The sequence below is a fragment of the Rana temporaria genome, chromosome 7 (genome assembly GCF_905171775.1).
Source record: "Rana temporaria chromosome 7, aRanTem1.1, whole genome shotgun sequence".
NCBI classification, from domain to species: domain Eukaryota; kingdom Metazoa; phylum Chordata; class Amphibia; order Anura; family Ranidae; genus Rana; species Rana temporaria.
In genome coordinates, this window is record NC_053495.1 from 197499441 (window position 1) to 197511918 (window position 12478).

At 46.0% G+C, this 12478-nt stretch overlaps 1 protein-coding gene across 1 annotated transcript in view; it reads right to left on the reverse strand.

Annotated features, from left to right (window-relative positions):
* The window catches only part of CACHD1 (cache domain containing 1), a 194454-nt gene that overhangs the window by 106349 nt on the left and 75627 nt on the right, over nt 1–12478 (reverse strand). Inside the window, exon 3 of the mRNA XM_040360771.1 lies at nt 7886–8034. Within this exon, the coding sequence (XP_040216705.1) occupies nt 7886–8034 (149 nt within the window). The remainder of the gene's footprint in view (nt 1–7885; nt 8035–12478) is intronic.

Sequence of the window (12478 nt, forward strand, 5' to 3'; positions counted from 1 at the left end):
AGTACAAATACAATACACGTTAATACAGTAGGAATCAGAGAGCCTGTTCCTCAGAGCTTACAATCTTAAAATAAGGAGTAAAAAGACACAAGAGGTAAAAAACTGTGGAGGGGATGAGCTGATGGAGAAAAATAAATGTACAGTTGTTAGGTGGGGGCCAGATAGGCTTCTCTGGAAAGAGGAGTTTTCAGGGATCGTCTGAAAGTGGACAAAGTAGGAGAAAGTCGGACAGTTTGGGGTAGAGCATTCCAGAGGATGGGAGAGGCTCTGGTGAAGTCCTGGAGGCGAGCATTGGAGCAGGTGACAAGGGAGCAGGCGGTCTTGGGAGGAGCGAAGAGAATGATTTGGTTGGTATTTTGTGACCAGTTTAGGGATGTAGCTGGGGGACAGGCTGTGAATGGCTTTGTAAGTTATAGTAATTATCTTGATTTTAATTTGAATGTGACCCCTTTCACACTGAAGCGCTTTGCAGGCACTATAGCGCTAAAAATAGTGCCTGCAAAGCGCCCTGAAAGAGCAGATCCTTTGACTCCGGTGTGAAAGCCCTGAGGGCTTCACTGAAGTGGTGCGCTGGCAGGACACTAAAAAAAGTCCTGCTAGCCACATCTTTGAGGCGCTGTATAAACCGCTCCTAAAGTGCCCCTGCCCATTGAAATCAATGGGCAGCGCCGCCGAACTGCCGGCACTTTGCAGGTGGTTTTAACCCTTTTTCGGCCACTAGCGGGGGTTAAAAGTGCCCCACTAGCGTGCAAATAGCGCAGCAAAAAAATAATGGTAAAGCGCCGCTAAAAATAGCGGCGCTTTACCGCCGACGCCCCCAGTGGGGGGTATTTATTATAGCAAAAAGTAAAAAATATTGAATTTTTTTCAAAATTGACGCTCTATTTTTGTTTATAGCGCAAAAACTAAAAACCGCAGAGGTGATCAAATACCACCAAAAGAAAGCTCTATTTGTGTGAAAAAAGAGACCCCAATTTTGTTTGGGAGCCATGTCGCACGACCGAGCAATTGTCAGTTAAAGCGACCCAGCGCCGAATTGCAAAAAATGGCCAGGTCCTTTACCTGCCTAAAGGTCCGGGTCTTAAGTGGTTAAAATATACATATACCTATAGTACTCAATAGGATAGCGCAGCTTCCATACCAAGTTCCTTTTGTTAGGGTTTGACACTGCGTGAGTGAATAGTAACATTTTCGTTTTCTTGATAATTTGCCTACAACACTCTCATTGCATTAGGTTAGTTCTGGCAAACTTGGTACCACTTTCAATACCGCGGAGTCAACCTGCTTCGAATGCCAACCTTCCGGGATGTGAGGTCAGTGTGTCCGCGGGAAGACAACCCTCCCCAACACAACAAGGTGGTCCAAATGTTTCCCATCTCAAGTCAGCCGGCCTCTGTCTAAATCAGCTGCCTATGAGACGGGCATATTGTTTGGATTACAGCTGAATATAAACTATTGTAATAAAAGATAATTCACTTTTAAAAAGGACTTAATTAGGATTGATGGTGCATTGCTTTAAATAAAACATTTTTATAGATGCTGCTGAGAATCTAGGTTAGGCAGAATGGGTAACAGGAGGGAAATATTTTAAGCAAATGACAAAACTTTAAGACAAAAGATGAAAAAAATAAAAATAAAATTAGCTTATTTGCAAAAAAAAAAAAAAAAATATATATAAACAATTTTTCCATGATGTAAAATGCATTCAGTACAAAAGCATACATAAATAGGTTGCAATAAAATTTTAAACACCACGAAACAGGCAATACATTATGATAAAATACAATGCAGTATATTTCACAGGGACAGCAGAAAACACACACACAGCTAACACACACACACACACACACACACACACACACACACACACAGCTAACACACACACAGCTAACACACACACACACACACACACACAGCTAACACACACACAGCTAACACACACACAGCTAACACACACACACACACACACACACACACACAGCTAACACACACACAGCCACACAGCTAACACACACACACACACACAGCCACACAGCTAAAACACACACACACAGCCACACAGCTAACACACAGCCACACAGCTAACACACACACAGCTAACACACACACACACACACAGCTAACACACACACACACACACACACACACAGCCACACAGCTAAAACACACACACACAGCCACACAGCTAACACACAGCCACACAGCTAACACACACAGCCACACAGCTAACACACACACACAGCTAACACACACACAGCCACACAGCTAACACACACACACACACACAGCCACACAGCTAACACACACACACAGCCACACACAGCCACACAGCTAACACACACACAGCTAACACACACACACACAGCTAACACACACACACACACACACACACAGCCACACAGCTAACACACACACACAAACACAGCCACACAGCTAACACACACACACAAACACAGCCACACAGCTAACACACACACACACACACAGCCACACAGCTAAAACACACACACACAGCCACACAGCTAACACACACACAGCTAACACACACACACAGCCACACAGCTAACATACACAGCCACACAGCTAACACACACACACACACAGCTAACACACACACACAGCTAACACACACACACACAGCTAACACACACACAGCCACACAGCTAACACACACACAGCCACACAGCTAACACACACACACACACACACACAGCTAACACACACACACAGCTAACACACACACACACACACACACAGCTAACACACACACAGCTAACACACACAGCCACACACACACACACACACAGCTAACACACAGCCAACACACACAGCCACACAGCTACACAGCTAACACACACACACACACAGCCACACAGCTAACACACACACACACAGCCACACAGCTAACACACACAGCTACACAGCTAACACACACACACACACACACACAGCTACACAGCTAACACACACACCCACACAGCTAACACACACAGCTAACACACACACACACACACACACACACAGCCACACAGCTAACACACACAGCCACACAGCTAACACACACACAGCCACACACAGCCACACACAGCCACACAGCCACACACAGCCACACAGCCACACAGCTAACACACACAGCTACACAGCTAACACACACACACACAGCTACACAGCTAACACACACACCCACACAGCTAACACACACAGCTACACAGCTAACACACACACACACACACACACAGCTACACAGCTAACACACACACACACACACACACACACAGCTACACAGCTAACACACACACACAGCTACACAGCTAACACACACACAGCCACACAGCTAACACACACACAGCTAACACACACACAGCCACACAGCTAACACACACACAGCCACACACAGCCACACACACACAGCTAACACACACACACACACACACAGCCACACAGCTAACACACAGCCACACAGCTAACACACACACACAGAGCTAACACACACACACAGAGCTAACACACACAGCTAACACACACACACAGCTAACACACACACAAGCTAACACACACACAAGCTAACACACACACAAGCTAACACACACACACACAAGCTAACACACACACACACACAGCTAACACACACACACAGCTAACACACACACACACAGCTAACACACACACACAGCTAACACACACACACAGCTAACACACACACACACACACACACACACACACACACACACACACACACAGCTAACACACACACACACACACACACACAGCCACACAGCTAACACAGCCACACAGCTAACACACACACACACACACACACACACAGCTAACACACACACACACACACAGCTAACACACACACACAGCTAACACACACACACACACACACACACAGCTAACACACACACACACAGCTAACACACACACAGCTAACACACACACAGCCACACAGCTAACACACACACACAGCTAACACACACACACAGCCACACAGCTAACACACACACACACAGCTAAAACACACACAGCCACACAGCTAACACACACACACACAGCCACACAGCTAACACACACACACACAGCCACACAGCTAACACACACACACACACAGCCACACAGCTAACACACACACACAGCCACACAGCTAACACACACACACACACACAGCTAACACACACAGCTAACACACACACACAGCCACACAGCTAACACACACACACACAGCTAACACACACACACAGCTAACACACACACACACACACAGCTAACACACACACACACACAGCCACACAGCTAACACACACACAGCCAACACAGCTAACACACACACACAGCTACACAGCTAACACACACACACACAGCTAACACAGCTAACACACACAGCTAACACACACAGCCAACACACACAGCCAACACACACAGCCAACACACACAGCCAACACACACAGCCACACAGCTAACACACACACACACAGCCACACAGCCAACACACACACACACAGCCACACAGCCAACACACACAGCCACACAGCTAACACACACACACACAGCCACACAGCTAACACACACACACACACACACACACACAGCCAACACACACAGCCACACAGCTAACACACAGCCAACACACACAGCCACACAGCTAACACACAGCCAACACACACACAGCCACACAGCTAACACACACACACACACACACACAGCTAACACACACACACACACACACACACACACAGCCACACAGCTAACACACACACACACAGCCACACAGCTAACACACACACACACAGCCACACACCTAACACACACACACACACAGCTACACAGCTAACACACACACACACACAGCCACACAGCTAACACACACACAGCCACACAGCTAACACACACACACACACAGCCACACACACACACACAGCCACACAGCCACACAGCTAACACACACACACACACACACACACACAGCTAACACACACACACACACACACAGCTAACACACACACACACAGCTAACACACACAGCTAACACACACACACACACACAGCTAACACAAACACACAGCTAACACACACAGCTAACACACAGCTAACACACACACACACACAGCTAACACACACACACACACACAGCTAACACACAGCTAACACACACACACAGCTAACACACACACACAGCTAACACACACACACACAGCTAACACACACACACACAGCTAACACACACACACACACACACACAGCTAACACACACACACAGCCACACAGCTACACAGCTAACACACACACACACACAGCCACACAGCTAACACACACACAGCCACACACCTAACACACACACACACACACACAGCCACACACCTAACACACACACACACACAGCCACACACCTAACACACACACACACACAGCCACACACCTAACACACACACACACACACACACAGCTACACAGCCACACAGCTAACACACACACAGCCACACAGCTAACACACACACACACACAGCCACACACACACACACACACACACACAGCTAACACACACACACACACACACACACAGCTAACACACACACACACACACACAGCTAACACACACACACACACAGCTCACACACAGCTAACACACACAAGCTAACACACACACACAGCTAACACAAACACACAGCTAACACACACACACACAGCTAACACACACACACACACACACACACACAGCTAACACACACAGCTAACACACACACACACACAGCTAACACACACACACACAGCTAACACACACAGCTAACACACACACACAGCTAACACACACACACAGCTAACACACACACACAGCTAACACACACACACAGCTAACACACACACACAGCTAACACACACACACAGCTAACACACACACACAGCTAACACACAAACACAGCTAACACACACACAGCTAACACACACACAGCTAACACACACACACAGCTAACACACACACACACACACACAGCTAACACACACACACAGCTAACACACACACACACACACACACACACACACAGCTAACACACACACACACACAGCTAACACACAGCTAACACACACACACACACACAAACACACACACAAACACACAGCTAACACACACAAACACACAGCTAACACACACACACACACACAGCTAACACACACACACAGCTAACACACACACACACAGCTAACACACACACAGCTAACACACACACACACACACACACACACACACACACACAGCTAACACACACACACACACACACACACACACACACACACACACACACACACACACACACAGCTAACACACACACACACACACACACACACACACACAGCTAACACACACAGCTAACACACACAGCTAACACACACAGCTAACACACACACACACACACACAGCTAACACACACACACACACACACACACACAGCTAACACACACACACACACACACACACACACACACACACACACAGCTAACACACACACAGCTAACACACACACAGCTAACACACACACAGCTAACACACACACAGCTAACACACACACACACAGCTAACACACACACACACAGCTAACACACACACAGCCAACACACACACAGCCAACACACACACAGCTAACACACACACAGCTAACACACACAGCTAACACACACACACACACACACACACACACACACACACAAACACACAGCTAACACACACACAAACACACACACACACACACACACAGCTAACACACACACACAAACACACAGCTAACACACACACACAGCTAACACACACACACACAGCTAACACACACACACACAGCTAACACACACACACACAGCTAACACACACACAGCTAACACACACACACACAGCTAACACACACACACACAGCTAACACACACACACACAGCTAACACACACACACACACAGCTAACACACACACACACAGCTAACACACACACACACAGCTAACACACACACACACACAGCTAACACACACACACACAGCTAACACACACACACACAGCTAACACACACACACACAGCTAACACACACACACACAGCTAACACACACACACACACACACACAGCAGCAAGAATGTGCAAATTACAAATGGCAAAAACCCATCACAACAAAAAGCTATTAAATGAGCGGGGTTCCGGGCATAATTTTTTTTTGCAAGTTAAAATTAATTACATTAAACATTTCATTTAACACATTAATAGCTCCCCAATCGATCAATAAATCATTGTAATCACTTTCCTTACATGCTCCAGCTCATGTTGTGGCCGTTCCCATAATATGTGTGCGCAGTAGAGCGGCGCTCGTAGCGCAGTTCATTTGCTTTGTCGTCATGACAACAAGCTGCGATGGAGGAACGTTCACCCGCCCCGTTATGACAACACGGGGCTTTCTTCCCTTTTAAAAAATGGCGCTGAGATCCGCCTTAAATCGCGTCATTTCTTGTAAGGAAATAACGCGTTTTTTTAGGCACAGTAATGCCCAGAGACTTCTGGAAAATGAGTGTCATCATTTCCCAGGAGGCAAAGGGGTCTTAGGACAGGAAGTTGAACCACCGAGGACTAGGAACTAGGCAGATTACGAAATCTGCCTAGTAACAGCCAGATAGAAGTGAGTAAAACATTTTGGGGAATTTTTTTTTTTACATTAAAAAGTCAAGATGTTCATAGAAAGTTCATTTTTAGGGTGGCACTCCGCTTTAAAACACAACTCCATCCAAAATGTACAGCAGTATATAATAAATACAATAAGTAAATGTTCAGCAGCACTACAAAAACTGTGTAGACTTGTCAGTAGAGCAGGTAAGATACAAAAGTAAAATGAGGGTAACCATAGAGAGACACAACTTACTCCATCATTGACGGCGGAATTGTGCAGCAATCCTGGATGGCGGTGAGTGGGGACGTCAAATGGGCGGTATAGGAAGCCTCAACCACCTGCTTGTTGCGGGTCACTACATCCAAATAGCGGTTAAACTTTTCCCGAATCTTTTTGGCCAACTAAAAAAAAAAAAAAAAAAAGAAGGACAAAGGAAGCGTCAGTATCAAATCTGAGAACACAGCAAACTATAAGACACAGCTCTACAGAACACAGCAACTCTAATTTTCAATGGACTCTTAGTCCTATGAGGGAAGCACCTGAGTTATTGCAAAACCATTCTACAACAGAATATAGTGTCCTACTGAGGACGTCTTGACTGGAGGACGTAACGCATATGGGGTGGAGCCTATTGCCAATGACATCACACTGAGGGGGAGATTTACAAAAAATGGTGCACTCAGAATCTGGTGCAACTGTGCATGGTAGCCAATCAGCTTCTAACTTCAGCTTGTTTAATTAAAGAGGAGTTCCACCTAAAAATGGAACTTCCTCTTAACCCACTCCTCGCCCCCTTACATGCCACATTTGGCATGTAATTTTTTTGGGGGGGGAGTGGGGGCTTCAGGAGAAGGGGACTTCCTGTCCCACTTCCTCCTTCCGCCGAGGGGCTGGAAATCGGACGGCGCCGCTCGCGCTTGCGCAGTGGGTGCCCGGCCGTGAAGCCGAAAGCTGTTACTGCCGGGTGCCCACACTAGGAATGAAGACGCCAGCCGGCGAGGGGGGGGCGAGGAGCGGAGCCCCGGCCGGTGCGTCGCTGGAGCCGTGGAGCAGGTAAGTGTCAGTTTATTAAAAGCCAGCAGCTACTTTTAATAAACTTAAAAAAAAAAGGTGGAAAACCCCTTTAAGGCTCCATTTACATATGAGCATATCAATTTACTAGAGTTTTTTAGGCTTTTTTTTCAGCTTTTTACAAGCTTTTTAAAGGGCACTTTCACACTGGGGTGGGCGTCGGCAGTAAAGCGCCGCTATTCTTGGTGGCATTTTAGCAGCGATTTTCTCCCGATAGCGGGGCACTTTTAACCCCCGCTAGCGGCCGGAAAAGGGTTAAAAGCTCATTTCAATGGGCACGGGCACTTTAGGAGCCGTTAGGAAATTAGAGGTGGAGAGCTGCTTTTTGAGCGTTTTTTCTGCTCAAGTCAGATGTTTCTATTGAAGTCTGAGGCCAAAAAACACTTGTAGTCCGCCAAAAAAAAAACTTGTGTACTTTTTTGAGCCTCAGGCGTTTTGCTTTAGGTGACAATACGCTCATATGTTGAGGAACAGGGGCCATTGAAATGAATGCGATTTTGTTTGTTGGGCGTTTTGGAGCTTCAAAGCTTAGCATTTTCACAAATTGAAAAATGCTCAGGTGTGAACAGAAATAATAAAAAAAAATGCAATTTTACATACAAAATGTTTTATTTTTATAAAAAAATAAACTACCCGCGTTGCAGGACGGAACAAACAATCCAAAACTACACACCAAAAAAGGGAAAAGGAGCGCAATCCTCTTAATAGAGTGATATACAAATGGTCTCTATCAAAATTTAGGATACATACACTATCCACTTGGACCATATTCCATCAAACTTCCACATAGAGTTCCTAAGATGATAGCTATGTTTTTTCATAAAGCTCAGGTTATCCATTCTAAGTGCCGGTTCACACTACAGCGACTTGGGATCCGACTTGTGTCGCCCCAAGTCGCACGACATGAGAAATTCCATTGAAGTGAATGAGAACCCTTAATATCTTCCTTTATCTTAGTGCAGTCCTCCTTCACTTACCTCATCCTTCCATTTTGCTTTTAAATGTCCTTATTTCTTCTGAGAAATCCTCACTTCCTGTTCTTCTGTCTGTAACTCCACACAGTAATGCAAGGCTTTCTCCCTGGTGTGGAGTGTCGTGCTCGCCCCCCCCTTGGACTACAGGAGAGTCAGGACGCTCTCTACGCTGCAGATAGAGAAGGAGCTGTGTGTTAGTGGGCGTCCTGACACTCCTGTAGTCCAAGGGAGGGGGCGAGCACGACACTCCACACCAGGGAGAAAGCCTTGCATTACAATGTGGAGTTACAGACAGAAGAACAGGAAGTGAGGATTTCTCAGAAGAAATAAGGACATTTAAAAGCAAAATGGAAGGATGAGGTAAGTGAAGGAGGACTGCACTAAGGTAAAGGAAGCCATTTAGGGGAAAAAAAATTGTACCTTTACAACCGCTTTAATGTACACTACTGAAGTCGCTCTGACTTCAGAAAAGGTTCCTGTACTACTAAAAGGCAACTTGTAGGCAACTTGTACCCATAGATTTCAATGGAAGTTGCCTCCAAAGTCGGATCACTGTCTTAAAGAGGGAGTTCACCCGAAAAAAAATTTTTAACATTAGATTGAGGCCAATTTTACTAGGCAGAATCGGGTGTTCTAAAATCAATGCAGTACATACCGTTTTAGAGATAGATGTCCTCCGTGGCTTCCGGGTATGATCTTCGGGGCTGGGCGTTCCCATTTGATTGACAGCCTTCCGACGGTCGCATACAGCGTGTCACCAGTTGCCGAAAGAAGCCGAACGTCGGTGAGGCTCTATACGGCACCTGCGCACCGATGTTTGGCTACTTTCGGGAACTCGTGACGCGCTGTATGCGACGGTCGGAAGAGCGGTCAATCAAATAGGAATGCCCGTACCCGGAAGACGCGGAGAACATCGATCTCTAAGGCTCCATTCACACCTCCGCGACAAGATACGCCGCGTACGCGGTGTATTTTGCCGAGAGTGTGTAACTTTTTTTTTTTACAAAGCCTTGCCATTGCTTTGTATGGCCGAACGCCAATGCCGCCTGAAAAAAAGGGTCCGGGACTTTTTTTTCAATGCGTCTATGAGATGTGAACCATCTCCATAGACAGCAATGGGAATTCTCCCCTCTAGCGGCACAAGCGTCCGGCGTTTTGTCGCCTAGATGTGAATGGGCTCTAAAACGGTTAGTACTGCATTGATAAAAAAAAAAAAAAAACACCAGATTCTGCTTAGTAAAATTAGCCTCAATCTAATGTTAAAAATAGTTTTTTTTTGGGTGAACCTCCACTTTAACTGAAGCAACTTTACAGGAAAAGAAAATAGTTCTCAGGCAAAGCCCTCCCTCCCACAGAAGCTGATTATTGTTTGATTGGCCACTGGCAAAGTCGCCTGTCCTGGAGGCAACTTCAATTCACGTAAGATGCTCCAAGTCGCGCTGAAGTCGCCTTGCAAAGTCGCGCTGTAAGTCGGGTTGCCCTTGTGTGAACCGGAACTTACCGACTCCGTTAGAATGTTAGAACCCGTGAAAGTAGCGATCGGGAGTGTTCTGTTCAGCTGTATTCACGCAACTATGCAGCCGCTTGGCACCAAGGCCCACCCGTCGAGAGGTCCCATATTTATTAAAACAATAATTGTGATCTTTGTAATGCTGAAATGGGCCAGTGTAAATGTAAAATTCTCAACAGGTCAGTAATTAGAAAAAGTAACAGGCCCATAAAAAATATAATGTCCCTTATGTAGGGCCACCAGTGTTTCCACATTGTGTCAATACCTGCAATTGGTTTACAATTCCAGCTGGAGACACAATAGGAACACAGACAAATTAATATTGAATGACAAAATCCTGCTGGGAGAAGGCGAGGAGAGGTGCGATAGCGTTAAATATGTAAATATGTTTTCTAAGTGGGTTTTTCTCCTCTTACAAGAAAACCTCAAACAGCCTTTTGAATATCAGTTCCTTTTGTGCCTTCAATGGAAGCCGGTTTTCCCAACTTATCTGTTCCTTTTATCTGGCCTAATTTTCCCCAGATGCCCCCTTTGTTTATCCGCTCCAGTCCCCCAAGCAGCAGCGCTGTACCTTCTCCCCGAAGCTTTGCATCTCAAAAGAAAGCTTTCAGAAGAAAAAAAAACCTGACATCTCAAAAGGCAGAAGGATTTCAATCTTATCAAGTGAATACAGTGAATGCGAATCTACGGCTGCAGAAGAAGAATATGTCTGGTGATAAATACACAGCTGATATACATACATGTGAGGTATTCATCTGCCAAAATATACATCATTCTTCTTCAGTTTTACACAACTACCATAATATATAGCCAGAGTGTATAGAGCACTACTTCCTGTGCCACCGACAGATCACCAGAAAGGCAAGACCCTCCCTATAGGTTACCTCTGCCAAGCTTGTCTACATACTTATCCCTAAAGCTACTATTGCTTTAAAACACAATTAACCACTAAAAAGGGGTTGTAAAGGTTTGTTTTTATTTTCTAAATGGTAACCCCCCCCCCCAAAAAAAAAAAAAAGGCATAATGAGCTAGTATGCATAGCATACTAGTTCATTATGTGGCACTTACCTGAGATCGAAGCCCCCAAAATGCTCCTCATTCCACTCCGCCGCCATCTCTCCTCCGAGTGCATTCCGGGTATCGCCACTCCGGCGCTGTGATTGGCCAGAGCGGCGATGACGTCACACGCATGCGCGCGGGTCCCGGCATTTTCCCATTCAGAATACCGGCACGCTCAGTGCGCCTGCGCGGTTGTCTACAGCTTTCTGCAAATATCTCCTTAACCGTGT